At 37.9% G+C, this 22,677-nt stretch overlaps 1 protein-coding gene across 1 annotated transcript in view; it reads right to left on the minus strand.

The window, feature by feature from the left end:
• Window positions 1-15,272: 15,272 nt before the first annotated feature.
• Window positions 15,273-22,677, minus strand: part of lyplal1 (lysophospholipase like 1) — a 9,065-nt gene continuing 1,660 nt past the window's right edge. The window contains exons 2-5 of the mRNA XM_083549103.1: window positions 18,478-18,577; window positions 18,012-18,181; window positions 16,372-16,487; window positions 15,273-15,582 (exon numbers count right to left, since the gene is read on the minus strand). Coding sequence (XP_083405229.1) covers window positions 15,337-15,582; window positions 16,372-16,487; window positions 18,012-18,181; window positions 18,478-18,577 — 632 coding nt within the window. The 3' untranslated portion in view covers window positions 15,273-15,336. The remainder of the gene's footprint in view (window positions 15,583-16,371; window positions 16,488-18,011; window positions 18,182-18,477; window positions 18,578-22,677) is intronic.

Genomic DNA, 22,677 nt, shown 5'->3' on the forward strand with positions numbered 1-22,677 from the left:
GTGACAAAAGTGTAATTGCTTGTGTGTGTATAGGTGTGTGTATACACTAGCTCTTGTACCACTGGATGGTTGGTTGAGAAAACACTGGCAGGGGCAATTTTAAGTGGAATGAGGTGAAATAAATCAGAGGCCCTGTACAGCTGTTCTCTGCTCCATCCCTATGGAACACACTCCCAGATGGTGGCTGTTGCTCTCTCCCCTCACATGTGGCCAGCTTCATTATCATGAGGTGAATTACAGTAAAACATTACCAATCTGCAGTTCATGATGAGCTTCACAGCTGTGGCCCACACTTGAGGTAATGTGTCCCACTGAGCAGAAAGTGCACTTGGATTCAAAGGAAAGGTTTGCTCAGCTCGTGCTTAAAAATTCTGATGGGGCTGAGCAAGGTATAGAATAAAACAAGCACATCACCCGAATTTTGATTTCCTTAGGAATTTTATGGGGAATATTATTGGAATATTTGTACTTTTTTCTTGAATCAATGTGTATTCCATTCAGGTCAAAATGACTCTCTTCATTTCTTTTTTTAAATAAAAGATGCATAATATTGATTTATGAAAAGCGATGAACAGTACAAGCCACTGAAGTAATTCAAACTCACTGTCATTTTCCTGGAAACATTAAGGGTAGCACTTGTTACATGGTGTATTATCAGGTAAGTGTAGATATGTACTGTAGCCATAAAAAAGAGAACCTTGTAAACATATACCCAAACATTACACACACACACACACACACACACACACACACACACACACACACACACACACACACACACACACACACACACTGACTATACTGTTCACTATAGAAAGGATTACTCTATGGATATGTTTAAAATTTTGCTACCTTTATAACATCAAGGAAAAAAGACTAATAAAATCTGTCCAAAGTGTATACTGAAAGTGTACTTTTAATGACTAAAATTATTCCTTATTACCAGACAGTCAGTCAGTCAGAAAAGTGTTAAAAGTAGATTTTACACTAAGATCTAACCAGGGGCCATCAGGGGTTTTACCTCTTTCAATATTAGACAGCATCATCAGGCAACTTAAGCTTCAAATTGTGACTGTCCATTAATCCACTTTCTTAGCCCATAGTCATCTGGCCTCCATGTTGTGGTAAATGGCCTATCTCTTGCTTTTCTCTTTTTTCATTTTTTTATTAAATTATGTGTATGCCTTACAAAGAGAATGCCCTTCCAATCAAACCTCTGCACCCCAAAAAACACCTAATCTCCCAACTACGGGTGTAACGGTACATAACGGTACAGTTTAATGCAAAACATTACATCACTTGTCATTTTTTTTATTATTACCACAGTTTATTATTATTTCCATTTGTGATTATCAACATTTGAACAGTTTAGAGTTTTAAAACAATTTCAAATAAAATGCCTGCTTGGTTTAAAAATATCTAAAATAATATTTTCAATATTTTATTAAAACATTTTTTATTGCATTTTAATGCATGCTCAAAACAACTCATATTTTCAAGAAAAGCTAGACATCGTGAGGAGGTCGGCCTAGCTTGTCTCAGCCCGGGAAAGGGTTTGTTCACCACTTCCAGTCCAGTGATTACGAGCGGTTCCACTGGCTTATAGCCTCTAAAGAGAGGTGCAAATTATAAGTCTGCATCTCTGGTGAGTAGGTTGTATTTTATAAAAAATTTTATGTTTTTGTCATGTTATTAGACAAATATTGATTCTGAACTGCTCCAGATGATGTAGGTGCACAGTTGCGGTTGTAGTGTAGAGGTTTGGAGCTTGCTTTAGTAAAATGGTATTCACCCTAAATATGCGAAAGGCCTCTCTCTCTGTAATGCCACGCGTTTCTATAATTGTGACGTGATAGTGGTGGTATTAGGAGGTGGATTAAGTTGGGTAAGTCCCCACTGAATGCATGGTACCAAATGCACGGCCCACCACTGATATACAGTATATTGCTAAAGGTTTTTGAATACCTGACCACACCTGACCAGTCCATTTGCTGTTATAATACAATAATATGTTATAAGAAACCTCCAATCTTCTAAAAGAAGGCTTTCCACCAGATTTTGAAATGTGGCTATGAGACTTTGGGATCATTTGGTTATAAATGTAATAGTAAGGTCAGGCACTGATGCCTTGTGGGAAAGCATGGGGTATAGTCTTTGTTTCAGTCAAGGTCTGTGCTGCCACCAAGTTATTTTACTCTAACAAACAGTGTCTTTATTACTGCTTTGTCCACAGGTTATTAGACCAGAACATTTGGGCCCTTTAGTTTCACTGAAGAGAAATTGGAAAGCTAAAACATACAAACATATCTTATATAATTCTGACTTTGTACCAACAATTTGGAGAAAGCACACAAATTGTATGATGGACAAGTGTACACAACTGTTTGTCCAAATAGTGTATATACACTGACCAGGCATAACATTATGACCACCTGCCTTATATTATAATTGTCCCCCTTTTGCTTTCAAAACAGTCCTGACCTGTCGAGCATTAACAACATTAACATATTCATCATTCTGAGCTACAGAGTCCTTCCTTGGACCACCTTAATAGATACTGACCACTGCAGACGGAACATCTCACAAGAGCTGCAGTTTTGGAGATGCTCTGACCCAGTCTTCTAGTCATCATAAAGTAATTTGGCCCTCGTCAAACTCGCTTAAATCCTGATGCTTGTCTATTTTCCCTGCTTCTAACATATCAAATGTTCACTTGCTGCCTAATATATCTCACACACTAACAGATACCATGATGAAGAGATAATCAGTATTTTTCACTTCACCGGTCCTAATGTTAAAAGGTCGTAATGTTATGCCTCGTCGGTGTAAGTAAACCTGTAAGAGGTATTAGGACCACAAAAGGAAAGAGCTCGTAACTTAAATTTGTACAAAGTATTTTATGACAATCCCATACAAAATTACTGCACCAGTTTTGACTATAACTTTTAGTGGACATATTTCTTTTTCATGCATAAATGTGTGCAAGAGTTAAGATGCAATAAAAATGTAATCATTTTCTGAACCAGTTTAGTAGACCAATTACGTCTACTTTGACTGAGAAGCAATAGTCAAAATATACTGGTTTTACGGTATGCATTTTTTTTTTGTTTCATTTTGGGACATTCTGCCTTACTTCTTTGATGTACCATGTAAGGACATAAACTTAATAGCAATAGGAGTAAATTGCAGGAAAAACACTCAAATGTGAAGGGACAAAGTGTACTCCAGGGTAGGACTGGCAACCTGTGACTTAGGGTCACAGCAACAGCCTTTACCTTCCTCTAGGTTTCTCATACAACCTTAGAGCATACAGCCTTGAATAACCCAAATGACATGCCCCTCAGTGCTGTCTTATTCATAAGTAGCTTTGAACAAAAGCATCTGCTCAAAAAATGAAAAATAAAAAAATAAAAATCAGTTATAGAGCACACAAGGATCAAAATACAATTTGAGCTTGTGTTTTGCCATTATGAGTGGAGTTTACACACATGTATGGTTAGTCTCTCCCATTCTACATTACATTATTAAAGATGTCAGTAATCATCTCTTAACATATGAAATGCATTAAATGGCTTTTCACTTCGTTAGATTTCGAATGGCTTAAACAACTGCTCACTTTTAAGAATGTGTTACATAAGAGGTTGGATTTTTACAGCACTTCTATTAATAGAATAAAATATAAAAGAAATGTCTCTGTTAAAACAATCAGTGGTCTCATAAACAACACACCCTTGAACGCCTCGTGAATCTGGCACAAAATGTCACAGCTCAGAGAACCTGGCAACCACCAACTATCAAAATGCATGTCAAATACAAGAACAGTCTGTCTGTAATGCAATGCTGTGTATCAACCACTGGATGGATTCTTACTGCTGGAATGCTCTCCAGAATGTCTAGTACTACTGGGCAGATACATCATGCCATTAGCTAGATATTATGTGATTAATTTGAGACATACTGATTTTTTGTTCCACTTCTCAGTAGGAGTATCATTCCAGACTGAGAAATCATTCCATCAAATTCCACATAACAGTTAATGTTTAATGTATCTAGCTGTACAGAATGTAATTTTTCTTTTCCATGAATCAATGCAAGGAAAACTTTAATGTAGTGTATAATGTATACATGTATATGTATGAATAAATAATGTAATATTTTTAGAATCAAAGCAAAACAGAATGTTTGACACAATTATTGGCACTCTTTAATTCAATACTTCTTTGCTACATCCATTTGCCATGATAACAGCTCTGAGTCTATTCTTGCCCATTATGAAGCCAGACAATACACAACAAGGAATTTGAGATGTTGCCACAAATACTAACAAAATATCCAGGTTCTCCGGCAGACAAACATTAAAGAACTTTTTATCTTGGTTTTATCTTGGATTCACATGACCATAGAACCTTATTCTGTTTTAAGTTCCAGTATCCAGTGTCTAGCAAACTGGAGTCACGTCTACATAAACAGCAGGAAAAGGAGAAGTGTAGGAGAGTAGAGGTTAGGGTGGGCACTTTAAATGTTGGTACTATGACTGGTAGCTAATTTGATGCAGAGGAGAAAGGTAGATATGTTGTGTGTTCAGGAGAGCAGGTGGAAAAGCCAGGAACATTGGAGGTGGGTATAAACTGTTCTATCATGGTGTAGATGGAAAGAGAAATGGTGTAGGGGTGATTCTGAAGGTAGAGTACAGTAGTGGAGGTGAAGAGAGTTTCTGATGGTGTGATGAACGTAAAGCTGGAAGTTTAAGGGGTGATGAGAAATGTCATCAGTGCCTGTGCTCCACAAGTGGATTGTGAGATGGAGGAGAAGTAAAAATTTTGGAGTGAATTAGATGAAGTAGTAGAAGGTGTACCTAAGAATAAAAGATTGGTGATTGGGGCAGATTTAAATGGGCAAGTAGGTAAAGGTAACAGAGGTAATGGTATGGCTTTAAGGTAATGTGGAAGTGTAGATGGAGGTAGATTTTGCTAAAAAGATGAGAATGGCAGTGGTAAATACTTATTTTAAGAAGAAAGGGATCATACTGTGATGTATAAGAGTGGAGGAAGGTGCACATAGGTGGACTACATTCTATGCAGGAGATGCAACCTTAAAGAAATTGGAGAGTGTAAGGTGTTGGCAGTGGACAGGGTAGCTAGACAGCATCAGAGGGTGGTCTGTAGGATGGCTTTGAAGGTGAAAAAGAAGAGAAGGAGAGTGAAGACTGAAAAAGGAATAAGACGGTGGAAACTAAAGGAGGAAGACTGTAGTGTGAGGTTCAGGAAAGAGGTCAGACAAGGTCTCGGTGGTGAGGTGGTGCTGGATAATTGGGCAACTACTGCAGAAGTGATAAGGGAGACAGCTAGAAAGGTAATTGGTGTGACATCTGGAAATAGAAAGAAAGACAAAGAGATGTGGTGGTGGAATGAGGAAGTGCAGGGAATGATGTGCTGCAAGTTACAGCAATAAAGGATGTAGTTGGAAATGTGTTCATGTGAGGAGTGTGTTGAGACTTTGTGAGGAGAGTGAGGAGGATGTGTTGAGAAGATAGAGGGAGTATTTTGATGTTGAATAAGGAAGCTGACAGAGAAAAGGTTGGATAATGTGGAGACGGTGAAGCAGGAAGTGGATAGGATTCGTAAGGAGGAAGTGAAAGCAGCGATTAAAAGGATAAAGAGTGGAAAGTCGGTAGGACCAGATGACATACACATAGAAGCATGGAGATATTTAGGAGAGATTGCAGTGGAGTTTTAAACAAAATTGTTTAACAAGATTTTGGAAGGTGAGAGGATGGAGAAGGAGTGTGCTGGTACCAATGTTTATGTATGGAGATGTACAGATCTGCAGAAACTACAGGGAAATAAATTTAATCAGTCACACCATGAAGTTGTGGGAAAGAGTTTCATGCCAAGGAAGAGCACTACAGACAATATTTGCTTTGAGGATGTTGATGGAGAAGTATAGAGAAGGTCAGAAGAAGTTGCATTGTGTGTTTGTGGATCTAGAGAAATCATACAACAGGGTGACAAGACAGGAGTTGTGGTATTGTATGAGAAAGTCAGGTGTGTCAAAAAAGTATGCAAGGGTGGTGCAGGACAGCGAGACAGCAGTGAATTGTGCAGTAGGAACGACAGACTGGCTCATGGTGGAGGTATGACTGCATCAAGGATCGGCTCTGAGCCCTTTCCTGTTTGCAGTGGTGGTGGACAGGTTGACGGACGAGGTCAGACAGGAGTCTCCGTGGACTATGATGAGTGCGGGTGATACTGTGATTTGTGGCGAGAGTAGGGAGCAGGTTAAGAAGAGCCTTAAGAGGTGGAGGTATGCGCTGGAGAGAAGGGGAAAGAAAGTCAGTAGGAGTAAGACAGAGTACATGTGTGTGAATGAGAGGGAGGGCAGTGGAGTGGTGCAGTTGCAGGGAGAAGAGGTGGAGAAGGTGGAGGAGTTCAGGTACCTGGGGTCAACAGGGCAAAGTAATGGAGAGTGTGTTAGAGAAGTGAAGAAAGGAGTGCAAGAAGGGGTGAAGTGGGTGGAGAAGAGTGATTTGTGATAAAAGGGTATCTGCAAGAGTGAAAGGGAAAGTTTATAGGACTTGGAATTGACTAAAAGACAGGAGGTGGAGCTGGAGGTGGCAGAGCTAAAGATGCTGAGATTTTCATTGGAAGTAATGAGGATGGACAGGATTAAAAATGGAGACAGATGATCCACTGTAGAGCAGCCGAAAGAAAAAGAAGAAAGAAGTGTTTGCAATTGTTTGATAGCCTTGAGTCAGTATTTTTGTGAAAAATTCAACAAAAGATCAAAAGGCAGTCAAAGTAAAGAAGTAAAGAAAAGGAGACTGTATGTAGTATTCAAACCCTTGGCTAAGGCACTTAAGCTTGAACTCAGGTGCATCCTGCTTGCTTTGATTATTTTCTACTAGCAAATTTCCCTAATTTGACATGATTCAAAAAAGCAAACACCTGTGTGTAAAGGTCCCACAACTCATGCAATGCATGTCAGATCAAAAACCAAGCCCTGAAGTCCAAGGGATTTTCCATTTCTCACAATTGCACACAACCTGAAGTTCAACTTACAGTAGGACAGCCTGAAGCCTACAAATAGGACAATGCTAGATTGGCCCAGACTCAAATTTAAAATAAAAATTATTATTTGTCACATACTTAATCATACACAGTACAACATGCAGTAAAATGCTTTTTACAACAGTCCTGTTACATAAAATGGAATAAAAAAAAAATAAAAGAAAAAAGAAATAAAAAGAAATAACAAGATCATATTGGAAAGTGTGAAAAATAATAAAATAGAATAGAAACAAATAAAATAAAAATAGGATTATTTTCAGACTTGAACCGAATAGAACATCTGAGGACACCTATTTGTAAATAGCTGTTTACAGACGTCCTGCAGTCATTCTTAATGAACTTTAAAGAATCCGCAGGGAAGAATGAAAAAAAAAACTACCTAAATCCTGGTGTACCAAGTGTATACCAAAAAAAAAAAAAAAACAAAAAAAACAAAAAAAACAACACACTCAAAGCTTTAAAATAGGTTTCTATTAAGGCCTTAATGCACATATAAATAGGAGATTTCAGTTTCTGCTTAATTCCCAAAGATGCATTTAAAAACTGTTTTTTGCTTTGTCCCTGTTCGGGATTGTGTGTAGATCAATTGTCAAAAAGCAGCAGCGATGTTACAGTCACAGTCCTGGTCTGTGGTAGTGACACTTTGTCTGGATAAAACCAAAGCTCTCAATTTAACATTTTATCTATGCTCAAATCCATAACTATAATTATAAGCTCTAGGAAGTGACTGAAAGATTAAGGTTCATTCACGGAATAGAGCTGAATAATTCTCTGTTTTAGGGTGCATTGTCCATAATGAAGATGATGGACAGAAGACTTCTGTTATGTGGAGCTTTATCTGCAGGTCAACATCAATAATAGCTAATGACAGATTTCTGGGGAATTTATAGAGAATCATAAAAAAATAAAAAATAAACATTGGAGATGACGATTGCTCTGTTTAATAAAAAGGTTTGGAAGTATGAACCTGGCCTAAATATGTACTGTAGTGAAAGTCAGAAAGTATCTACATACTCAAAAAACATTTTTATTTATTATTATTTTTTTTTAATAAAATACATTTGTTTTGTTTTTTTGTTTAGATTTGGTTAATTGGCAAATCAAGTGACATTAGCAGCAGCAAAAAAATATTAAACTTCAAACTAATTTACCTTAACAGACAGACTTGTATTTAATTTTCCCTCTATATATCCAGAAAAGAGAGCACTGGCAAGTTAGCACAGACAGTGATTTGACTGGAGTGATATGAACACAAAGCCTTTTCTTTTGGCAGGAGACCCCATCTTCTGAAGTATGCTAGTGATGATTTCTCTTCTGGTGGATCAGGAAGCAACATCATTCCATCGATAGTCGATAGAGATAAGCATGTGATATATTTATGTGTGTTAACTATATGTATACAATAAATAGTTAAAGCCCATCATTGAAAATGTTTAAACTAAAACAAAGGTTTGCTGAAGATTTTAACATTGTCCACATGTTGCTGCCAGTTAGGCATGTGGTGTTAGACTCCTCAGACTTACCACATACCTTAAATGGGGAGAGCCATTGATGGCATCTCTGAACACAGTGCAGGCACTGTCTCATGGCGGCACGGATGTTAGAATAATATGTATGTTGGATGTGGGCCCAATGTGAAAGATGGAACCTACTCAAGGCACTTGTGTAAACCTTTGGGGACTGTCAATGACTACCTAAATTTAAAAATGAAAACCGAAATCAAATTCAGATTACATTGGCGGGTAATTAATGAAAAATTCGGACAATTTACTTTTTCTCATCTCGTTGGGTTCAAAGACGAGAAAGAACATCTTGGAACTGAGAAGGGAAAAAAAAAAAAGAAATGAAAGGAAATAAATGCACTCGATGATTTGATCACACTTTGAAATGTTAAATGGTGTGAAATTTGAACATGATCTCAATTCAAAATAAGCAGCACCAGGCAGAAAGTATTGTGATTGGAGAAAAGAGTGTTTATCCTTGAGCTAGGCCTTGCGCGCTAAAGTGAGAGGTTTGCTCTGGCAGTGATGGCCTTACACAGCCCAAATAAAGCAGTGGACAGTGAAAAAAAAAGAAAAACGGCTGAGTGAATTTCTGTCACTCCAGCTGCCCAGCCCCTGAACACCACACAAAAACAAGAGTGTCCCCACGGGGCCCTGAGTCAACACCACCTCTTTCCGCTGGCGGTCGCCTGCAACTGCATTTCTAATCACAGGAAAACCTATCAGGAGCACTGTGTGCCTGGGCCTGACTATGTGTAGGTGAAACAACAGACTACACATGCGGGCACAAAATCTCCCAGTTATACACTTTTGTAAAATCACACAAAATGTATTCCTGTGGTTCCATAATAACAATCACAACGTTCCAAGAATTCCCTCAAAAGAACGCATTCCTTCTCATTTACTAGCCTAATATCTAAAAGTGCAGATACAACAAGTGATTCACAAAACAGTGATGATATCACTGAGTCCAAAAGACGGCATGAGTAATCTTTCTAGACACCGGGGCCATAGTGACATCACCATCTCGAAACCGAAGTCTGATCTGTTGTAAGGTATTCGACATCTTAATTCCAAAATTTTATACCATGTGTTGACTGTCTCAAAGAAGGATGAGTGTTCTCTTGGCAAGTCATAACGCTTTCCAGATAAAATTCACATAAACACACAAAAAAAAAAGGAGAGTGAGAGTGCAAAGAGAGAAGGAGAGAGGCAGACACACAAATGAGTCATATTGCAATGACATTACCACATATGAAATATATGCAGTATGACTAGTAAGAAAGAATTGCCTGAAACGAGACATGAGTAAATTTGAGAGTGATATCATTATGTTAAACAAGTCTGCATTTATACCAGTGTAAGGATTATTAAGCTATTTAACAATTCACTTCATTAATTTAGGTATGGCACTAAACTATATTTGAATTACTGGTGAATGGATTTATAGTTCTTCAAAACATCTCTTAGATTTAGATTTAGGAGTGTATTACCCAATACTACCAGAAAAGAACGACTATTTGTGTTTGTGTGCACTACTAAATACAAACTCAGTGTAGAGCCTTGTTAATGATGTGTTAATGGCCATAAAGCACATCCATAAGGAACAGGAAAAAGTCAAATGAATTGGGACAATACTGATGAGCTAAGCAAAAAATTTTTCTTAACAGCCTCTCACAGCATAAATTGCCCTGGGGCAGAAGCTCACAGAGTTTAACTGTGCAGGTCTGCCAGCATGGAGGTCCAACAATGGTGGTTGAGACTCACCGGTGTAAGAAGTATTCATCATGCTTATGTCATTCGACACTACAGCATCTGAACATATACAATTCTGAGAAGCCCATTCACAAACAGTAAGTTCAAAATAAAAAGGGTAGCACTCTTTGTACTCAGGGGTGGCCGAGTAGTCTCTTGGACTGCTTTGTCAGCAATCGAAATTAAGGAGGAAGGGGAAATGAGGTAAACAGAAAATATGATAGACATTAAGGATGTGGATTAAGTCAATGGTGAGGTGAGTCATTACAGGTGATAACATACAGACACACACATAAATCAAGCATGAAGTAGTGTGTTAACAGCAAGAGCCAAGATGATAACACTAACCCAAAATTCCCCCAAGGCCTAAAAGGTACATGCAAACTTAACTGTATTTAAGACTGATATATGAAACCATGAGGAAAAAAATAAACACTTTTTTTTTAATGTTAACTTTATATTTTTAGATTGTAATGCAACAAAGCTGTAATTTGTCTATAATTTGCTATATCAAATGAATTCCAAGAAGCAATCAACATACATCCCAAGCACTATATAAGGCTAGTGGTATACTATTTTCTAAGTGGCAAAAAAAATCTGCTTATATCTTCCCCAAGGACAAATTATTTTTTACATAACCTTTGTGGTCAAATTAATTGTTGATTAATTTATCTGCTTTTCCAGTATAGCTTCTTGTACTTGTGTAGATAACATTTCTCTCAGAACAGCATTAAGAACATTCACAGGTCAGTATAAGAGTAATTAAATGACATCAGCAATTAGGTTTAAAATATGAAACAGATTTCAAGGAAGACTACTGCTTGTAAAAATGTTTACTACAAACTGGTTCTTCCTTTAGCTATTATATCACTGTTCTGTTGAATTCCTCAATCATGTCCGTTTAGAATGTTTTGATTGATTTTCTCAAACAGCACAGTAGGGCATGCTAGTAATATTCCTCCACTTTGCTTTAGGTTGCATCATTCACCTGTTATTGCTGCTTTTCCTACAAGCATGCTCATCTTTAATTCCTAGCCTAAACAGGTAATATATCATAGAAAGCTCCTGTCACCTCACTGTCTCCAAAGATGAGCAACTCGGTAAGAACCTCAACACAGTTTGCAGACTGATGTATGATTTAAATGAACATCTGTTTGAGTATAAAACTCAACTCAAAGGTAAAGGTCTGTTGATGGAGATCATATGGCATGAGTGACTTGCTTCTTTGTACAATATGGTCTACACTCACTTAGTGCACTTTGGGTTCTAATTGACATTCTCTGGTTGTAGTCTGCCACTTCTCTTTCTCCAACATGACAGGGAAGTGTGGTTTTAGGTTGCGGGTCAATTGTCCAGTAGAGTGTGACCCTTTAAAAAAGCAATCTGGACCCTGTCAACACCGTTGTTTCCTAAACAGGCTTCTCCAGGCCTCTGGAGCAGCACCACATGGAAACTAGTGTGCAGTGGAAACTGGCTGCCAAAAGCCCAAGCTCTGCACCTCTTCCAGATTAGCGTTCTTTCCATCTGACACATGCGCTGTGAAGCGGATTATCATCTAAGTGGATGAAACACAATTTAAAGAAAGGTGGGCTCGTCAAAGAAAAATGCAAGCTCTTTAGGATACATACACAGAGAGACAGAGGGTGTAAGATGAGAAAATATAAGGATGTCTTGTCATTTGAAGTGGAGTCACGAAGAGTTCACCATGTTTGAACTGTACAGCTATTGTTAGGAGTTTGTATAAGGATATTACTTATGAATGATGGACAACAATAAAGAGTCTGAGATTACATTATATTTGTCTGACCTCAACCGCTTCACTGCTTCCTTATTGTAAAGATAATATTCTTTTAAAGACTGACAGTTCTTTATTTCCTTACCTGATTTCAACTCATAAGGAGTAGACAGCATGGAGCCTTCTTCATTACCCCTACCTAGCCTGGGCATTAAATCATAAAAAACGTCTGAACTTTAATCCGGCCCCAGCTCCCTAACAGTAGAACTGAAGAAAGTGAAGGAGGTGTACTGAGGGAGAGGAAGGCTGAAGGATTGGGTGGAGTGAGGAGGCAATAAGGTGTGGGAGAATGAAAGGGGCAGAAGACAGAGCTACTGCTGGCTTTTTATACATAACTAGAAAGAGAAAGCTGCTGTTGAATGCTGATTTCTGATTGGTTAGAAGGTGTTCATTTTTTTAAAACAGCACTCACTTTAATAAAATATAATTTCTATAGTTAGTACTATAACATGCAGCTTACTTAGGGACTAGCATGATGCACATTCTGTGTGTATTTGTTAATAAGTTGAAGCTATCTTAGAGGAGGAAGGAGTCTCTAGTGTCAGTCTTAAGGCAGAGGAAACAGTAACTTAATGTGTCTTGACATGAGAGAGCATAAAATCAATGATCTTTCTCATTAGTTGCAGGTTTTATGTCTTAATAAACCTCAAGAAAGAAACAAAAATACACTGGTAAATAAACAGACTATAAATTGTAAGCAGTGGCAAATTGCTGTGGTATAACTGGAACAAAAGACACCAAAATCTGCTGTTGTCATCACATTACCCCATCATTAACTATTTCGAAAAAAAGAAAAAAAGAAAAGAAAAATGGCACATAAAATACAGTACCGTATTTTCCAGGCTATAAGCCGCCACTTTTTCCCCACGCTTTGAACCCCGCGGCTTAAACAACGAAGCGGCTAATTTATGGATTTTTTCTGGGTTTTTCCCAGTTTCACAAACTTCAAGCCAAAAAAACTGAGCGACAAAACATTAGACTAATGAAATTGGCGAATGGGTTCAGGTGAACCAATGTTAAATATATTATATATTAAATATGAAATCAGATGCGCTCCCACTGAATCGGGCCGCACCACATCATAAATATGGATGAGGTTCCTCTGACCTGCCGCTCACTCGGACTGTCTACAGGAAATGCGAATCATTCATCACGCTGAAAACAACCGGGCATGAAAAACCACACTTCACCTGTGTTCTGAGCTGCACGGCATCGGGAGAAAAGCTTCACCGATGGTGATTTTTAAATGCACGACGATGCCAAAAGAAAAACTCCAGAGAGAAATAGTTGTGAAAGGAAGGAGGAAGACAGTGAACAATGACTTTCTTGGTAGGCTACTGTTTAGATACAAGCCGTGTAACAGACACTGTCTTTCGTTAAAGCCTGTGTAAAGTTCATTAGTTTCAATGTAAACATTGCGGCTTATAGACAGGTGCGGCGTATTTATGTTCAAAATAAAAATCTTTGTCAAATTTAGTGGGTGCGGCTTATATTTGGGTGCGCTTTATAGTCCGGAAATTACGGTAGATAATGTTGGCCATTTGAGGGGCCATGCAGTAGCAAGAATGGAAGCATATAAAAGATCAATGCTTATTTCACCTTAACAAACATTATTGACATCGTAAAACTGGGCCTTACTGCCAAACTGTTTTGAGCAGGGGGAGTGGTAGCTCAGTGGTTAAGGTGCTGGGTTACTGATCGGAAGGTCGGGGGTTCAAGCTCCGGTATCGGCAAGCTGCCACTCTTGGGCCCTTGAGCAAGACCCTGCGCTTTGACCCCAGCTTCTGAGCAAGCTGGGATATGCGAAGAACAAATTTCGCTGTAATGTTAATGTGACAAATAAAGGCTATTCTATATAAACTTTCTTTCGGCTTCTCCCGTTAGGGGTCGCCACAGCGGATCATCCGCATGCTTGATTTGGCACATGTTTTTGTGGGTGGGATGCCCTTCCTAACGCAACCCTCCCCATTTATCCGGGCTTGGGACCGGCACTAAGGCTTGTGCAACCCTAATTGCTGGGGTCGGTTCCCTGACCGGGGATCGAACCCGGGCCGCAGAGGTGAGAGCGCCGCATCCTAACCACTAGACCACCAGGGAACCAAAAGGCTATTCTATATATAGGACATGAAAGTGACTGTTGTCAGCTCATATTTTATTCCCAATGGATTTGGAATCACTAACTGCTTTACAATAAAACAAAAAAAAAGTTATTTTACTATTGTATGTATATAGATGCTTGCAATAAAAATCATTAAGGCCACCCTTAAATAATGTCATCTTGTGATGTAATTCAGTTTCTTTTATACATAATACCATCCCAAAGGAAGCCATTTAATGGAGAAGCTGCAAAAAGCATTAATATTATTCATTACTCAATACCATTATTCATTTTCATAAAAACATACTTGTACACAGTCTATCACCACTCTGTCAATTTAAGTTTGTGCTTCCTAAAACCATAGGAGCACTGTGGCCCCTGTGCATAACATTAAGTGAAAGGTCAACACAACCTCAATCAAAACAGTGAAATCACTAACCACTTCCACCCAATAACCATTACTAAAGCAATATGTGCTGTAGCCCGAGTCCACTGAGCAAACAGCCCAGGCCAAACACGTGTTTAACAGATTTAAAAAGAAAAAGCAATATTGGGGCTTAAGGGAAAAAAGGAAAAGTGAAGACAAGGGATCTACTACAAACCTGCAGGAAACGGAAAGGGTGTCCAATGGGTAGGAATCCGACTTCAGACCACAAAGCTGAGTGGCATTCCTGCTTTGTGGTGTGATAGTTCTACCTGCACCTCCAGCCTGACCACAGCTATAATGAGTGAAAGCAGGCTTGGTAAAACAGCCATCCCAGAACCGTGGCACTGTCTTAAGCCAACACTTTAATGTGGTTCCTGCTGCCAGCTGGGAAATGTGCACAATAACTTCAGTTTTTTTTCAAGCACAACACATGTACATGGAGCACAATCACCAGAGAAAGGTTTTATAGCTGCATTAACCCACACTTATGAATGCTTTTAGAAGCTGAAAATGTTCCATAGCAAACAAATTATCAAGAGCAGGTGCAATTTATTCGGCAGTTTATAAAACAGCACACACTTAATAATTATTTTGATTTTATAGAAAATAAAAACACTGCAGGTCGATATACATGGCAAATAGAGCAATTTATTAAAAAAAATCGGTTTATGTAGAGGGAAAATCTTTACAGCTTACGACCTGGTATTGGAAAAGCTTTCAGAGGGAAGCTTTTTCAAAATCCAAGAACGTAGGAGCTCGATCTCAGCCAGGCAGAGCTGGTGGTTAAGCCCTGGGAATGAGTGAAAGGAGGTAGCCATGCCAGCTTTCTTCAGCACCTTGCTAGTCTCTTCACCCCAGGCATGGGACACCAGCTCATCAGCTGTGCCATGACATTGAAGAAGCTCTGGTAAGTGATGGCCTTTGGCTTCTTCAACAGCCTGCACATAGAGGGAGAGGCACAAACTTTGGGTTTACTTTTGAATGCTTGGAACATGATTTTGTGTTGTAGGAGGAAAACTGCAGAAAATCTTAAAGAAATACATGCCACAATGTGCACCCAAGTTCAATTTAATTCGATTCATTTTTATTTGTATAGCGCTTTTAACAATGAACATTGTCTCAATGCAGCTTTACACAGATAATGTGGTGATAAAAATGAATAAGATGTGACTCAGATCAGCTTGTCTGAGTCAATTCAAACACACCAGCAACAGGCCTCATTTATCAAAGTGAATACAAAATAATTTATTTGCAATTTGCAAAAAAAAAAGTTGTAATGAACTACTTCCAGTTTGTAAATTCTTGTAGAAAGAGGCACACTAATGCAAACTGGATAGTCTCCAAATCATATAACTGGCTTGAGTTGCTGCTAATGTATGTCATATCACAAAATTAACCTATTAATTTTGACTGTGCACACAAATGACTGTGCATCCATTTCTTAAACTCTGTGCCATAGTAATAACTTGAAGGAAAACAAACTGAAGCGAATCAGAACTTTATGGTAAATAAGATTTAACCATTCAATTAGGACAAAATAATATTGAAGTATTAAAACTGGAAGAGTTAGTCTGTGTCTATAGCAGCTTACAATCCCTTGAAGAGTTTTGAGGAAAAAAAATTTGCATTTGTAAATTTGGCAGTATGTTTCAGTTTGTTTTGGCAAACTAAAACATTTATACACAGCTTTATAAAAGATTATATAAATGACCAAAATATATACTGACCTGATATACAACAGAGTCCGTATTAAGGAAACTGGACAATGCAAATACTCCAACTACATCGTGGTGATACCTGCAGGCTAGGTGCAATGCCATGGCTCCGCCCATAGAGAAGCCACCTTGACAGGTCATAACAGCATATTCAGGTTACGAAGCCAATAACTCACATTATGATGCCAGACAAACCCAGTTGTAAATTCTGCCTTTGTGCTTCTTGAACAGCTTTCAAGCATAGGCAGCAAATTTTGTTAAGCAGCCGTATTTCATTTTGCTTTGTGGCTGTGATATGATATGATGATGCGCTCACAGCTAAAGTTAAGTGACAGATTTGCGCCCTACATACACAGAAATCATTGTGCATGTAAGCGTCAATTTGAACTACAGTAATTTAAGTTGAAATAAAATAAATAAATAAATAGAAGAAAAGCAGAAAGCTAGTTCTGAGTTCCACGTCATCAAAACTAAGATTTTTCTGAAACTCTTCCATGAGCCTGTCTTTAATTTCACACATTTGGGCAAATCTGGGCACATCTGGGAATATGCACAAGTACCCATCACGGTGGAAGGAGCGAAGAGGTACATGGGTTTATATGCATTTTAAACATCAGACAGAGATGACATGAGAATTGTGATTATCAGTGGCAAAGAAACTGTGTCTTAATTAGCTACAGCAAAGTAAAGACAGATCTATTTATTTTCCAGTGAAAGCGATTTTCCCCAGCCTTCAAACTATCACCTCCATCTCCAAAGCTCTCTCGAGTCCATGTTTGGCTAGTGAGCTCGCATGCGTGTTAAAACCTTATTTCTCCAGGGCTTTTCCCATGGATCAATACACCTAAAAGATTGAAAAACATATAATAGTCTACGATTTCTCATCTTCCTGAAAATGTTTTCCATGGAAAGTTCTGGCGCTTGTCAGTCCATCAGCTTTAGGAGTGGACTCAGGGAACAGACCACTTTGTTTCTCCAGCGTGCAGAGTGACTCCAATGAGTATTTATAGTTAATGACAAAATGTTATGATTTAGGAAGATAATATTTCAGCAGTCTCACAGGAACATGTGTTTTTTGAATCACTTTCTCTGGAACGGAGTTCAGGGGCTTTTCTGTCCTTCCACACAGATCCTTTCACACAAGGTCTTGTTTTTCTCCCTATTTATAGGTATTTATATGTTACTTTCTTTGAGAGGTAACCAATCCCTAACTGTTGGGGTTGATTTTTTTTTTACCTTTCTGGTAGTCCTGACATAAATAACCTCTGCGTGACTTCTACTCCATACAACCCCCTGTACATTTCCTAAGGGAACTTTACCTGGACTAGTATATGATTCTTTCTCAGAGCACTACTTCCTGCCATTTCTTTTTTATTTTATAATGATTTATGTGTGAACCTGATAACTCAAATATTTTGAGATTAAGCTCTGCAGAAACCTGAGAATCTTCCAAAAAGCTTCCTTTCAAGCCTGCTATTGGCAACACATGAAAGGAATGAGAAACTTGATAAGTTTCATTCTTCATTCCATACAGTGAAGGAGAGATAGAACAGCGCTGGCCTGAAACTTGACTACATTTTGAACAAGTGCAAGTACCTAAGCAGAAAAACGAAAGAGAGATAACTGGTCAGAGAAGAACATCAGAGTCATACCGATAATCATCCTGTGCTTGGGTACACCAGCTCGGATCTCATCTTGGACCACGGCTCCTACATTACTGCACATTTCTTCAATAGACTCCAAATGCTCGGGGCAATCACGTGAGATTTTGTAACGGTCAAACCACACGTGAGACAGTGCCCCATGCATAGGCGTGTAAGGCCTGAGAAGACACAAATTTGGGGGAAAAAAAAAAAGTCAGGGTACTCTTTTCAATCCAATCATCAATAAGCATTATTACTTAACAGTTTTATATTATTATTTGTAATAATTAAATATAATTCATTATCATTAATAATAAAAAAGGTATTTATGCTATAGCCTTCATGTACTGTATATTGCAGTATATTGCTATTAAAGCTGTGGTCTCTAAAATGTGATAATGCTAACCACAAACAAGGAATATGTCAGTAAATCATATCCGCTTTGGAATTATAAAGCTGAAATATTATGAATTACCTTGGTGGAGCTGTGGGATAGATTACACGAATATGCTCAAAGGCCATGTCTTGTGCCAGAACGTCACGAACCCATGCCCGTAATCCCTGCCCTGTGTCTCCTAACATATCAAACATACAACATGTCATTTTAAGACCTCACACAACTATATTTTCCTACAGCAGAGTTCACTGAAATATCACATTAGTATCATAAGAGCAAAACAATACAGTAAGAATTACTAAGGTCCTTTAGATTTTTTTTTCCTATTAAAAGTAATACAACAGTTCTTTTGAATTCTCCTATTTAAATGAGTGTTAACTAATTTTTTCTAGAACAGCTAGAGCTCTGATTACAGCGTGTGCCGTAATTCAAACTGAGTTTATATCAATGTGCTCATTCTAATGCTATCATTTCTTGAAGTATTCACAGGGATGTGAATGGTAGATTGTCTGCATCAGGGTTGGGAAGTAATGAAGTACAAAAAGTTTGTTACTGTACTTAAATGGACTTTACTTACTTCACTTATTTACTTACTGCACTCATAAAATTTTTACACAAATGTCTGTACTTCTTACTTCGTACATTTTCAAACCAAATTCGGTACTTTAGTTTTAATCTATTTAGTGAAACGTCAATATTTTCAATATTTTCATTGCTTGCCATTTTCAGCCTATCAACCTCCTGTCTCCTGTCATTGCGCGGCTTTTTCAATCCATTGGTGTATAATTTCCTGGCTCTCACACCACAGACATAGATGAGTTTACGAAGATAACGATGAGCAAGACAGAAGGCAACAAGAAGTCTGGGGGTAACGTGGATGAGACAGAGGGAGTCAGAGATGTAAACATGACTGAGAACAGACATTTGATCTGATCACCTGATCATCATCATCTTTTCTCTGCTTGTGTTCTATATGGTAGATGTTCAGCCTGGATACATTCGTTAGGTAACAAAATTTAAATACATTTTTTAGGGCTGTCAAAGTTAATTAAACTTAAATTAATTTCGACACCAATTTTATTAATGCGCGATTAATGCAGCGCGCATTTCTGTTTGATCGTTTTTACCACAAATATAAACATAAATAAAAAACTTCATATACAAGAGGCGAAATTATAACCCTCAGCTTAATATACATTTATTCACGACGTCCTTTCTTTATGTAGATATAAAACAAATAATTAAACTTCACCGAAAACATTTGTTTTACTGATGCACCAAGTTTTAAATCAAACATCAAAATCCACTATGATGCTCCGATTAACCCACTGGGGGTCAACAAACGTGGCGGCTTTCCTCATAACGCCAAAAAGAACTTAAATTACTGTCTTATTAGAGCAATACACCATTTGAATCTGTAAAGGACTTTTATTTATATACACTCATAATAACAACAAAAAGCTGTGTTTTTCAAAAATATAGAAAACATTCAGGGGGCGCTTTCTGTCATCTCACTTCACACAAACATAAATAAAACAACCTAAATCTCAGTGAATATTTGCCTCACAGACATAATAAATATACGTATAGAAAGCTCGAAAAGTCTACTATTAAATAAACCACTGGTTATATTTGAACCCAATCAGGTTACCTTTGAACGCCTTTCAATCAAAGCTGCAAGATAATGTCCATAAATTCCTGAATTCCACAAGAAGATAGGGAGAGAAGTATTATAATTCTACATATTACGTGCCAGGAGCAATGCGAGAAAACTACAGGGAAGACAAATGGAATGCCACTAGTCACACCACCAGTTATTGTACTCTATTGGCCCTCTATGTTCTACATATTTATTTTTAGAGAAAAGTGATTCTAAAATTTAAGGACTACATGTTCATTATTACCAGTGCTGACAGTTTGATTTATTTGACTAAATTAGCATAAATGTTAACATTTAGATGTAAAACATGAGACAGCTGAAGGAAAAATATGTTTTTCTAAATATAACTATATTTCCACCTAACGGTTTTTGACTGGTGGTATTCTTTGTCTGTGACCCAATGAACCATTATTAGAATGGATTTATTGCTAAAAACCTCAAATCACTTTTGTAAGCCACTTGCATAAAGGTATCTAACCAAATACTAATACTATATATAATTATTATTTTTTTTTTTTATAAAAAAAAAAAAAAAAAAAAAAAAAAAGGGAAAATATTCTACACTACTAAAACATAGCACTTGGTGAACTGCATTGCCAAACAAGGTTGGGGTTCCTGGATTTAACATCTCTTCCCAAAATCATAAGCATTAATATAGAGCTGGTTCTCCCTTCGTTGCTATAAGCACCTCTGAGGGAGGTTTTACCACTGCGGAGAGCATCCTGACCAACTCAATCACTGTATGGTACGGAGGCTCCACCGTGTGTGAATGCAAAGCCCTGCAAAGGGTGGTCAGAATCACTCAACGCATCACTGGCACTGTGCCTTTGAACCTGCCGTTGAGCACCTTCACCACAGCAGATGTCTGCGCAGAGCTCACAGCATTATCAAGGACTCTTCGCATCCCAGTCACAAACTGTTTAACCTCCTTTCATCTGGCTTTTTTCCATCCACCATCACACTGCTGAATGGTACACTACACTGTTAGATCACTGTATAAAAAAACTGTATATAACTTCTGTAAAGTTGTACATACAATGTACATATTGCATATTGTAATTGTTATACCCATCATTCTCTACACATATTGTGCCTTACATACATCTGCACTTATATTTTATTTATGTATATATATATATTATATATACTGTACATCCTGCCTAATATTTCACATTTACATTACACATATATATTCAGCTTTTGCACATTCTTTCAATGCAATAGCCTTATAACAACAGTGTCTGCACATTTTTCACTGCCATAAACTTAACTATTTACTTGCACTTTTTAAGTGTCTACACTGCTATAGCCTTTATATTTATTGACTGTACATATGTTTACATATACAGTATAGATAGATAGATAGATAGATAGATAGATAGATAGATAGATAGATAGATAGATAGATAGATAGATAGATAGATAGAGTGTGTGTGTGTGAGAGAGAGCTAGGCCTGTGTAATCAGGCTGCTAACTTCACTTTAGACCATGTTATTTTGACAAGTTGAAAATCCATGGATTTACCTGCCCATAATAAAAAAAAAAAAAAATGTCATTTTGTGTTCCTGGAACAATTCCTATATTGATTTTTACATATTGATTAAATGTATTAACTCTGACTGAATTGATCTGAGGTCATTACTGTGAATCAGGTCTATCCCAAAGCATGCTCATGTGTCCTCTTCCTGACAAATTTCCAGACTTCCAGGTTCTTGTAGACCTTTTCTGATGGTTTTACTGATACTCTGCAATGAATGCAACTGCATGTGCTGCTTTATACGGTATCTCACAAAAGCGAGTACAGCTCTCACAATTTAGCAACCATTTATGTGTATTTTCTCAAGGGACAATACTATACAAATAAACTTAAATATACTTTCGTCAAAGTGCAGTTTTTATACCAGTAAAGATTTATTGTCCTCCAAAAAAAACTCAACATGCAGCCATTATTGTCAAAATAGCTGGCAACAAAAGTGAGTACACCCTAAGTGAACATGTCAAAACTGTGTCTAAAATGTCAATATTTCGTATGAGCACCATTGTTACCTTGCACTGCTTTAATCCTCCTGGGCATGGAATTACGAGGAGGTTGTTGCTGGGATCCTCTTCCACTTGTCCATAATGACATCACGGAGCTGCTGAATGTTAGACACATGGCGCTTCTACACCTTCCGCTTGAGAATGCCCCACAGGTGCTCAATAGAGTTCAGGTCTGGAGACATACTTGTCCACTCCATCATCTTTACCTTCTGCTTCCTCATTAAGGCAGTTATTATGTTGGAATAACTACTGTCCTTCCCAGTTTCTGAAGTGAGGGCATCATTTTCTGCTTCAGAATGTCACAGTACATGTTGGAATCCATGTTCCCCTCAATGAATCGCAGCTCCCCAGTACCAGCAGCACTCATGCAGCCCCAGACTATGATGCTACCACCACCATGTTTGACTGTGGGCAAGACACAATTTTCTTGAAATTCGTCACCAAACAAGTTTATCATCAGACTACAGGACATGTTTCCAGTATGTCATGCTCTTGGACAGGTTAATTTAAACAAAATGTTTGCAGGCTTTCTTGTGAGCCAGCTTCAGTAGTGGCTTCCGTCTATGATGACGGCCATG

Source organism: Silurus aristotelis (genome assembly GCF_946808225.1).
Source record: "Silurus aristotelis genome assembly, chromosome: 1".
Taxonomy (NCBI): Eukaryota; Metazoa; Chordata; class Actinopteri; order Siluriformes; family Siluridae; genus Silurus; species Silurus aristotelis.